This window comes from Plodia interpunctella, chromosome 4 (assembly GCF_027563975.2).
Source record: "Plodia interpunctella isolate USDA-ARS_2022_Savannah chromosome 4, ilPloInte3.2, whole genome shotgun sequence".
NCBI classification, from domain to species: domain Eukaryota; kingdom Metazoa; phylum Arthropoda; class Insecta; order Lepidoptera; family Pyralidae; genus Plodia; species Plodia interpunctella.
Genome location: NC_071297.1, coordinates 8,417,515 through 8,430,103, shown reverse-complemented (window position 1 = coordinate 8,430,103; position 12,589 = coordinate 8,417,515). Strand labels below are relative to the sequence as shown.

At 33.8% G+C, this 12,589-nt stretch overlaps 1 protein-coding gene across 3 annotated transcripts in view; it reads left to right on the top strand.

Annotated features, from left to right (window-relative positions):
- The first annotated feature begins 728 nt into the window (after nt 1-728).
- The window catches only part of ZnT63C (Zinc transporter 63C), a 31,850-nt gene continuing 19,989 nt past the window's right edge, over nt 729-12,589 (top strand). For 2 of the 3 annotated variants that reach the window (XM_053743560.1, XM_053743562.2), the window contains exons 1-4: nt 730-1,255; nt 2,785-2,966; nt 6,067-6,289; nt 8,993-9,247. In XM_053743560.1, coding sequence (XP_053599535.1) covers nt 2,790-2,966; nt 6,067-6,289; nt 8,993-9,247 — 655 coding nt within the window. In that variant the 5' untranslated portion in view covers nt 730-1,255; nt 2,785-2,789. Of the gene's footprint in view, nt 1,256-2,784; nt 2,967-6,066; nt 6,290-8,992; nt 9,248-12,589 lie in introns of all 3 variants that reach the window. The other variant, XM_053743561.1, reaches the window with a different exon arrangement.

Below are 12,589 nucleotides of genomic sequence, written 5' to 3'. Positions count from 1 at the left end.
CGAGACAAAATTACAGAACATTCATATTCTTATAACTGTGGACAAAATATACTTTATTAAATGGTGTTATTATTTTCAGGACAAGTTAACCGCCCTTCAGTTTTCTCATGGTCTAAAACTGAAGTCTTTAAAGTACTTAACATGAAGCTAAAAATCAAATATGTGTCGTATATGAAGTTAACCCTATAGTCGGTTTTTGTGTTTATATTTTATATTTGAATAGTTTTTGGGTGGAAGTGGTTAATTGATTATGTTGAAGAAGTGGTGGTCGAAAATAATATACATATCCCAATTCCACAAATAGTGCACTCTTTGAGAATTATGTGATATCAATAGTGTTCAATCATCATAATAAAGGTATTGTGTTTTACAATGAACTTGAATCATTTAGCAAATTCGTCTTGTATTTAACACTGTGTGTTGAAAACATTTAATTATTATTTTTATATCTGTGTGAATAATCCACTAAATACTTCCTTTTTCTTTTAAACTCGCAGTACGATTGCGTAGAAGGTATATTTAGTAGTAAATCTGCAACAATATTAAAAATTTTCAATTTTCGTGTACCCTAGTTGTACCAGTAGCTCTATCTGCGCAGAGCTTTGCGTAATATTCCCTATTCTGGAGAAACTTTTTGCCACCCATCCAATGCCATCTCTAGAAAAAAATATAATGACAGCGCACGTCAGACATGCGTCAGACAACGACATCAAAATAAAAAGTCAAATCCGACAAATTAAAATTGTGGTGATTGTGATAAAAATGGGAAAGGCACATACACAGTTCTTGGTAGAGCTCGTTTGATAATAATATTTTATCTTGTGGTGTTCTATATTAATTCATGCAACTGAGTGATTAAATTAATATCGAAGACTTTTACTTAGTTAATATCTTGCCTTATTTTTAGTTTCAAAATTTTAAGTGAATTTTCGAGTCCAAACCCTGATGCATATCAGTCACCTTCCGAAGCTTTCGCGAGTCTTTTTTATTATTGTATTGTTTAGCATGGTGTGATCGACTTTAGATAAAAGTTGTAATTTATTCACGAAGCAGTGTTTGCATTGATTAGTGGAAATTGTTGAAGGGTGCTTGTTTCACGTGGCTGAACAGTGTTGAATCGATATATCTATGTACTATTGGAGCAATAACCCTATTGTTGTGAAATGAGTGTGCATATTTTGTGACATGCCTTCCTCCTGATGGCTAATAGCTGTTGATATTACTTTAGTTGGTAATCAGGATTTTATAAACAAAAGTAAGTACCTATATTTCTTAGTAAAAATTTTTTCTATCCATTCCTAGTGTTGAAAATATTTATAAAAAATATTTTTAATATAAATAGACTGGTGTACATTATACATATGTACATTTAGCACATTTACATACCTACCTAGTACAAGTACCATCATCATGGAAGCAAGCATCAATCAAAGAGATGATATATGATGGGTTAAAGTAAATTCTTTTGTTTTGTAAAAGATTAAGTATATATTTTTTAATCAACATCAAATAGGTACATTATACAGTAGGTTTTATTAGAACAATCATCACTCTAAAATAATATTTTGTTAGATTATTATATAAGTTACCATCATCAAGATGAAGCATTTTACTTAATGTTGAAACTACCATTGAATTTTTGTTTAATCACAGTGTACTGCCGCCTACTCACTATTGTGGTGCAGTTTGCCAAACTTTGCAGATTCTGTATACATCATGATAAATAAAAGCTCTCATACAAACTATGCAATGTTCATTTATTAGTGTCGGCATCTGTCTAAGTTTGATGACAGTGTGTAGCTGACATGAGACTAATGTAAGACATAATTAATTAATCAAGCCACATTGGCCAAACTGCTGAAATAGATAAAAAATGATTACACTGTACAGTGCTGGTGTAACAGGGAAAGAATTCAGTAGAATTGTTGATTAAATAATCAATTTAATTAATTAATTTTGGCTATAATTTTATTTGTTATATCCGTAATTCAAATTGACATAGTAATTCATAACTATTATCACTATATCACTCTTTCATTTGAGCATTTTCCCGTTTGCTTTTGCAGCCAGATCGGAGCTCAGGAATTGGATTTGAAATTATGACATACATAAATAAAATATATTAAATATTAATGAGATAAATAAAATGGACTGATTTATGAATCTATTGCTTATTGTTTATGACAGCAAAAAATAGTGATGTTGAACAAATCATAACAAATACCACTAAAAATGTTGGTAGCATTATGGCTGTATACATCAAATTTTAATAGTTTTCTGTATGTCCCTTACATTTAATAGAATTCAATTAACTCAATAAAAAAATCACAGTGTGTTCACATCTATTTATTATACTGTGCTATTTATATGGCTAGTGATGCAGAATAGCAAACATTTCCTTTTATTCAAATGTAAAATTCCTGAATTTTGATCTGAAATGTATCCTCATTTGGTATCATGCAAATATTCATAAGCCCCAGCTTACATAAAGCCACAGATACACTAGAGAACATTTGACGCGCAACATATCGTTCTTTTCTTTTCATTACAATTTGCATGAGTGAGACCATGACTATGTGCTATTTCACTCAACTCAAGAGTGATATGTCGCGCGTCAAATGTTGCCGTATACATATATTTAAGCTACGTATACACTAGTATACGTATCTTAAATGCATCATGGTCTGTTGTGGCCATACATCGAACTATTGGGTCTTTTGTCTTTAAAAAAGCAAGCATAGACTTACTCATAGCCACTTTTATTAATTATAAATCTTTTTTCAGAAACAATGGGGAGGTTTTCGGGGAAGAAGTGCCGACTGTTGTCTATGCTATGGCTCACTGGCGGCTTCTTCTTTGTGGAACTGATTGTGGGATACATCACCAACTCTATGGCACTTGTAGCAGACTCCTTTCACATGTTGAGCGATGTCGCCGCTCTGGTTATTGCCTTCTTATCAGTTAAAGTGAGTATGTCTGTAGTAAATAATCCTTTACCAAAAGAAATTTCTTTGACTATATCTATTGTACCATCTGCATGTGTCATTTCATTGTCATAATATTGTTATTATATTTCTGTTATAAATTATTCTCAAACTAATTTGGCAGAATAAATAAGTAAGTAAGAAAAGAAACAGATTGAGATAACCCCAAAGTAAGTTCGAAACTTGTGTTAAGGTACTAACAGATTGATTCTATATTTTATAGTAAACAAGTATTAAATTTAAATAAGCATTTTCCGTCATTATCTGACCAGGGAATGAACCCGGGACCTCCAGTGTAGTCGGCATGATGACCATTAAGCAACTAATTTATTCATTTGTATACTTTACAGAAGTCTTAGATGAATTTATTGACTATGCTTTAACATGCTTCCCATATAATGCTTCATTCTTATTGGTGAAGATACGAACGTAAACTGGTCGTAATTAAATGTTATCTACTAATAAATAAATGCTAGTAGAAACAAGCAAGTCTGAATATTTGAGCTTGATGTGACTTAGCCATGGAGTCATGCTCATAAATGTGTGCATTTATAAACTTTGCATTTTATTGACATTCCATCATGAAATAACTATTAATGGTGACGTTAATGTGTTACGGGTAATATACTTGTATGTTATATTGAAAATTGTTTTGAAATTAGGCAATATAAATAATTAAGCTTCATACAAAAATTACATTTTTGACATAAGCTTTTTAAAAATGACATTGTTTTCAGAGAGATCTTATTGCATTCAATTTGTGTGTGTCAACATTTTCGTCCAGAAATCCGTTGAGAAGTTCCCACGTCTGGAGCCGTTCCTGGATGTACTATCAGATCATGCGTGTTTACAAAATTTCAGCTCAATCGGTTGGAGTTATCTGCTTCAAATTTGTTGCAAAGTTCCACCCGAGACATAGGGACATAGCGCACATTATAAGTTAAATAAAGACTTTAAAAAATAATTAACATCTCCGTCACTCATCATAATATTCGTTGTTAATTTAGTAAAGAAATTAAAAATATATTTTTCGATGTGCTGTTGCTACATCAAATAAACAGAGGCTGTGGGCGGGTTTTTGTTAGTAAACATTTCTATGGAATCGTAACAACGGCGCCTGCTGGCAAATTCCGAGCCTCGATCCCATAGAACTGTGCGTTTATGTTAACGTACAGTCAACAGCACATTAAGCTATACAAATTCATTGGAAACTAGTTGCTATTACCGCGGGCATAATGATCCAGGCAGGATAACATATAAAAAAGGTCCACAGATAAGGTCGATTGACGACCTCGGTGGCGAAGCGGTAAAGTGCTTGCCTCTGAACCGAGAGGTCTCGGGTTTGATCCCCGGTCGAGTCATGATGGAAAATGATTTTTTTCTGATTGGTCCGGGTCTTGGATGTTTATCTATATATGTATATGGTATAAAATATAGTATCGTTGATTTAGTATCCCATAACACAAGTATAGAACTTACTTTGGGGCTAGCTCAATCTGTGTGATTTGTCCTAATATATTTATTTATTTTTAGTTTCGAATTCTGCTATTCTAAAACTTTTCAGATAATTTGATTTAACATTATATAATTTCTATCATTAATACTTTAAAACAAGTTGTATCGCATGCCACATTATGGTATTTATGGGCTAAGATCAAACAACAATTAATTTGTGACATTCACGTATACCTATAGACGCAATAAAGATCATTGAATGATCAAATATAAAAACACCGCCCTTAAGGTACCTTTATCCATGTAATGTCACAATTTTGTACTATGTACGTTCAATTTATTAATATACAAGTGTATAAAAGCGAAAAACACTCACTTATAACGAAATGTCTTAAACTACTAAGAAAATAAAGATGAAATTTGTCAGGAAAGTTAATTGTGACCTGGAGACGTCCGCTAAGAAAGGTTTTTAGGAAATTCCAGTATTAAGGGATGAAATATTTGTTGCAAGTTTTGCTTCGATTATTTTTTTGAAAGGCAAATAACCGTGAAGCCGCGTGGTAAAGCTACTAACTTGTAAAGTCAGATCATGAGGAAAACCTCCATTGGTACGGTGAACGGTATTTCCTGATTCGCACGATGTTTAGTCGAAGATGAATTCCTTGTACAACGTCCGAAGTCCTTGGCCGCCGTGTCTCATAAATACTAATTAACTTAAAATAATTGTCACAATTATTAATTAGATCAAATCGCGTCAACAATTTTTTTTTCTATATTAACATTATTTGTTTCAATGTCTATGAAGTGTATTGTACATAGTTGAGGTATGTATACTATGTACATTACACTATTCTTTGTATTTCTATAAGTGATTTTATTTTAAATCTTAGTTTTTACATCATTAATTTCTGATGATTAAACATAGCAGTTACTAGATGAAATATTCCATGTTATTTTAAAACTCCGTATATGTATGGCCGGTAAATACTAGGAAGTGATTCCTTTACTATGCATAAGAATCACTTTGAACTCACTATGTGTGGTAAAAATAACATCAAGTTGTGACTTGACGTAAATTTTACCACATACATAAGCTATTTTTCAAGCTAAGCATATTTCCGTTAACTATGATTTAGGATTTCCCCTCAATGGACACCCTGTATATACCCTGTTATTCATTAAAAGTATGTTATTTCTCTTTATGTCAACAGCAAATATTTTAAAGTCCAATATGTAGTGAATAATAATAGATGTTGCCCGGGGCTTCGCTCCCTTGGGAATTTTGAGGTAAAATATAATGGTGAAAATATTTTAGAAATCGGCTTGGTAGTTTCGGAGATTACCCTCCTCAAACATACCTACTCACAAACGCTTACCTCTTTATAATAATAATATAGATCAAATAAATTTACCCGATGCACTAATGCTATATAGTTCCTACTTATACATGTTGTTACAAAATTCCTACTATACATATGTATACATATATTACACGAAGTAGATAGGTATCTTAGTTAGATCATATGAGAGAAGTATCAAATTAATATCAACACTTCCAAAAAGTAGTCTAGAGTCTAGACCATATCTACCTATATAGGTTTACGACTAAGCTCAGAAACACTTACAGATGTCACCAAAGAAATGGTCAAAGAATACATTTGGCTGGGCGCGCGCAGAAGTGCTCGGGGCGCTGGTCAATGCCGTGTTCCTGGTAGCTCTCTGCTTCAGTATCACCGTGGAGGCTGTGAAGAGATTCATAGAGATAGAGGCTATACATGACGCTGAACTGCTGGTCGGCGTCGGGAGCCTAGGTCTGCTGTTGAATATCGTTGGGCTGTTCTTGTTTCATGGTGAGTTTATTTAATAATATATATCTCTCAATTCAAATTCCAAATTCTATTCATTCAACTTAGGATGGGAATTTACTTAATACTAAGTCTACTGCCGACTGCCGAAGAAGCTTTTCTCCAAAGACTTCAAATGCACATGTGGGTCTTACATTTTATTATAACTAAGTGCACGAATCTCTATTATTTCAATCGGGACGTTCCATTTAATATTTTGGTTCTAATCAACGCTTCAATTATATCGCAAAAGAGCCCATAAAGTTTATTGCCTCAGTACGTTGCAAATGTTTTCCTAAAAAATTAAAAAAGTATAGGATCACTCCATAGAACACAAAAAAAAAAAACTCCACAATCACTTGTAGGTCGTGCAGACGGCCGGCTGTAAAATCATTGCAGAATCTTCAAACATATTATGTTATTTTTTTAATCTGACCCCAGGCTTCACGGCGTCATCACAACTTTGAACATGGGGAGATGTGAGAGAGCTTCCCTAAAAAAATAATAGTCAATTTAATATTCCAGTCATGTGATGTAGTTTATTCTCTAGCAAATAATTTACCCATTATCGCGTAATTTGCCCATTATCGATTATGATCGCCGCATTTAACACTTTCGCGTCTCCCTTTCACAGTCCAAAGTGTTGTCAAACGGAACGGCTCATGTCTGCACATACCTTTACATTTGTAGTAAGGTTCAGTGGTTCTGTCTGAGTGACTGCGCGATTCCGTACGATTGAGAGATCAAACATAGGTACATGGATATATGTTGTGGACCACCGTTTTGCCGCATGAGGATTGTGTCGAATGGCCTACATTCGATACAATCCTCATGCGGCTAATTAATCGTTTAAATGATTAATTAATCATTTCAAAGATGTTAGCGACATTAACACATCTCTGACATGTCTCTTTCATCTGAGAGTTTTCTCGGTTTCTTCACCTGCCCTTGAGCGTCCAAGGTCTTAAATGTAAAATAATGAAATATTATTGTTTTAGGATTGTAATCTTTCATGCAAAAAAACTTAATAAACATTAAGTTTTTTTTATCGTTGTTTATTTCGATCGAGCATAACAACATTCGTATTTACATAATAATAAACTGGTTGTGGTATTTTTAATGTCTATTAATAGATCGATGTTTATGCCTTTTGCTTATGATGTCTATAGTCTATGGTGTTACATACTTACGCTAGGCGTAGAAAAATCTTTCCAAATCTGGTCAGACAAAATGAAACGTATGTGGAGTAAAGATCGGAATAAACTATCAATTGGCTCTTACCTTTTAAATATGTTTTAAAACACGCGAAATGTGTTTTTATTTACTACAACAATTTATTTTATTATAGAAAAATTCATAGTGTCATGAAAAAATAACATTTTCGTGACTGAAAATTTTCGACAATATTCAAAAACCACTAAATCACGTAATAGTGACGAGGCCTTTTGGTATCGTCCTAGAATAGAAACATTCCATATTCTCCCGTGGATTCGTATAATGAAACTAATGGGCTGCTAGTACATACTAACAAAATCAGTAACGATGTGTTTATGTAGTCCCTAATTATACTCAAACATTTTATAAAATCCAGCCGTTATTATGTTATGCAAAGCGTATTGTTTCATTTAAATATGAATCATTTTGATGGAGAGCCTTGGTGTTATCTTACAATGTGTGTATTGAAATTTGTCAAATCAATGACAAGTCCGTTGTGCAGTTATGAAGCATATGTTATGCTTATGCAATTATGAAAGCAATATCAACTCCTCATTTGTCATTGACGTAAATTATTCAGAAATTAGGCCTTTGCAGACATTTTCGCGTCATATTCTAGATTAATTTATATTTACCAAAGTTCCAAACCATGGTAAGCTCTTCTGGCATGATAGGGATATCATGCCTGATAAAGGTATTAATAATATTAATTTCATCAGTAGTTTTTGAGTATATTAAAATATTATAAAGAATAAACATTCAAAATATTATAAATACAGTATAATATTACTATCAATATAGATGAGGTTAGTTATATTTGAAATCGAAACCCGTGACTTTGATTTGAAGCGTAACAGATATTATAAATTAGCTGTGAAGTTTATTGAACCCTTTGCCGACCCTAAAGGGACTCCTCAAAGACGTCTGGGCACGCCATTCAGCCGCAATTCAAACAATGCTTGAAAATTTGAATTGAACTCTGCTAATTTGATTTGGCTTGGCCTGAATTTTCATATTCCACGACTTTAATTCTTTAATTTTAATCTATCTCGTAGATATTAAAGACAGGAATTAAGCAGTTTAATATTTCACAAGTTATTTTTGTACCTCCTACCTACTGAGACGAGTAGGGATATTTTTATAGATGAATAAAATGTATTTTACATAGGTTCTCATTTTATGGAATTAATGTGGTTTACAGTATTTTTTATTTATATCCCATAACACAAGTCTCGAAACTTACTTTAGGGCTGATTCAATCTGTATACACATGATTAACTAGCGGCCCGTCCCGACTTTGCTCGGGTAAAACCACAATAAATTATACACGTAAACTTTCCTCATTAATCACTCTTGGTGAAAACCGCATGAAAATCCGTTCAGTAGTTATTTAGTTTATCTTGAACAGACACATAAACAGACGCGGCAGAGTACTTTGTTTTATAGTATGTGGTGGAACATATATGCAAAATTTTAATTCCTCTATTCCTACAGACCACGGCGGCCACGGCCACTCGCACGGCGGAGTCCCGCCGCCAGCTAACGTCCGCCATCTGACTGAGATCGTCAACAGCAACGCGGACATGGCGCTCGGCCACAACGCGACCGACACCGAGGAGACTGACGAGATGGTCCCGCCTAAAGCTGAGAAAGTACCCAATGCTAAGCAGACCCCGTGCAGGCCTAGCAACGACCCAGGCCATATGAACATGAAGGGCGTCTTCCTGCATATACTGTCTGATGCTTTAGGTAAGTGTAAAAGCCGAGTTGTCATAATTGTACTTATTATAATTTCCATATTTCTTATTAGAATGCCGCTCATAACCAACAAAGTAACGTTCATTGAAAAATGAGCTTTTATGCGTCTTTTGTAGACATAATTTACATTAACAACACCAAAGACAACGCACAGCAACTTGATGTAAAGTGCGACTACAATGGCCACGATAAAGCTCACACTTCTCAGACAAATTTTGGGCCCGGCATTATTTGTAGTCATTACTCACTAATCGCGATTGAGTTGTAGCTCATCCTTCTCATCCATAAGGAATGTCATTATCAATGGTTATTGATTATGAACTATATTTATTTAAAAGTACGAGTAGCTATCATCAAATCAAATAAAAAATAACATATCATGCAAATAAATGTTGTACTGTACATAGTTAGATCTCGATGACTAACACAAGGAAATATATCGGATCTCGCCATGAATCACAACAAAGTTGCGGCTAGATTGAGAAATAAAAAAATGGCAGAGTTCAATTTGTCATGTTAGTCACGGCTCAGCATCCATTTCCTCTTAGAAAGTAAAAGTCAATGCCGAGGTTAACACAAAACCGTTTAAAACTATTCAAGGCGAAAATATTAAGGTTCTAAATTGGCTCTCAGTGTTGGTAGTTAGGTAGGCAAATTTTTATTGAAAGGTCCCGAAGGGTCCACTTACTCCTTATACCTGAGTGGGTCACGGGTATAGACAAAACCTGGCAATATGCGAGTGCATCGCCAGGTTTGTGTGTTCGAACTATATGATAATTATGAATATGTGAAATGAAAGAAAAGATAGTGAATGATTTTGTAAACTTTTAGCATTATTATTAACCAATGTAATAATCACCTGCAGACCACTTAACCTTGGCGGATAATAAACATATATCATTATATATCGGCTTGTTTACAACTATTTTGACGTATTTAAGACGATAGACACCTGTGTCCTTAACCCTAAATCCGAAAGTTGGTCAAGTGCAAATCGAATTCGATAAAAAATAATACGTGTGATTTTTATCTATGAATGTATCTAGGAATATGTTGATTGATTAATGCGGCTGTGTCTTAAATAGTCGGATAAATAACCAGATATAATAATATAAAAAATAAAATTATTAAACCTTATCAGGTACTTATGTGTTGTAATGTAAATCAATAGAAATAGACAATGCAATGTTCGTTTAATCATAAATTGGAGTTATTTATGTGCTTACAATCTCCGATTTAGTATATGTAATTTGACCATGCACGCAAGTGTGAATGGGTCTTCAACTGATCTTAAATTATGTGAATCTTAAAATTTTGAAACTTAAGGTACAATTAATTAAAAACCAGCGTCCCGTCCTGGCTCGAGTAACACCATAACAAATTATACACACCTTCCTAAGGAATCACACTGTCAATTGGTGAAAACCGTTCAAAAATTCCGTCCGGTAGTTTGTGAGTTTATCGCGTTCATAAAACAGGCGGACAGACGCGATATGGGGACTTCTTTTTATAATATGTAAGGATATTTTCTGACCCTTTGCTATTAATAACTAAAGTACTGCCTACAACTACACTACACGTGCTGACTATAGTTCCATGCTTGTTGCATAAATGTAAAATAATCCTCGATACGGATGGAGAAGCGCGCGGACATAACGCATGGTGATTTAAGTTACATCAGATTTACTTATATGTATGTACAGTCTGACACTATTGCAATTCGTTTTAGATATTGGACTGGCGGGAAAAGAAGGAATATTCTCAGTTATTTATTTTTTTTTTTGGGCATGCGGCCCACTTTATGGGAAGTGGTCACTGCGGCCTAAGGACTCCTTCAACACCCGGGCTATTTTAATAAAATAAATGTTTACGTGCACAGTAGATATTACAACATATACATAGTATCATACATGCAAGTTAAATAAAAGCTTGTAAAATACAATCACAAATAGAATCATGGGTCTGTGAATGTCTCAGAGCTGGCGCAAAATAATCCTGATGATTTGAAGCCAAAATAATCCTGAAATATATTATCACCATATTGTTGATCGTCCACCAACAATAGTCAACTCAAGTCATAAGCTGGAACCAACGGATCCGTGACGGTACATTCTAAACAACAGAACATAATTTTACAATACAGCATTGTTAGGACATAGGGAAATTGTGGCCGCGAATATATTTACCATTATTTATTGTGGTTTTGTATTGTTGGATGAGGTAAGCCATTGAATTAGTATTGGTTTTGCAAATTTTATAACATGACTAGATGATACTAAAGCATATATGTTTATGGTCAGTTGAAACTTCCCACGTCGCTTCAATTTCCATGACAATGCATTATTATGATAAACATGATCGAATGGTGCACACAGGATCGACTCCCGACGAGGGAACTCCTCTACGGTTTACAGCACGGACGGACATGTGTTATTTTCCAAACTTTTCTCTGACAACAATAAAAGCTTGTGGCATTAATGACATATATTTTTGTAAAAAAAAATGTTTTTCTGTTTTTAATAAGTTTCTATATTCTTTACCTATAACTACTAGTTTACAAATGTGATGTATCTTACACAGCAAGACATAGAGAAAAGCACGTCAAACAATTGCACTTCAAATTTATAAAATTGTTGTAAACGTATGAATTTAACATAAAGTGATTAAAAATATTGTTTTTTTTTTATCTAAACACGTTTGTCAAAATGCAGTAAAGCTGAGGGAAGCCGCGATAGGAAGTGCCCTTGCGCACCCATTTGCAAATACATGGCCACCCTTATCTAACCTTCGATCGTCTATTTTCGTCACAACTCTTGGCAGTCATATCGATTTACGCGAATGCCACTGTAATTATTTTGTACAGTTAGTTTAGCGTTAAACCAATTTGTAAACAATGATACAAATATATATATATATATACAAACATTTCGGTTTATTACTTTTAGATAGTGATAAAACAACAATAAAATCGTCCTATTTGTTTCATTTATTTATTGTCTCTTGTTCACCCAAAGATTGGATGGAAGAAATTGCTTTTGCGATAAGTCCGCGTTTGCGTTTCTTCTGTAAATAGTACAATGAAGTGTTCGTAATAATATATTTATTTATTGAATTTACTACAAAAAAATGACAAACTTTGGACTAATATTATAAAAGAAGGCATTTTACCACAAATTGTCAACGTTGCACGACATTTTTGTTGAGTGCTGTACACACAAGTTGTAATTGTAACCTTGCCCCAGTTCAGATGAGAAATCTTATCAGTTATCATTCAATATTTTATTGGAAATTCAGAATTGAGGCAGATTACTCCAAGGTTAATGACATTATCAG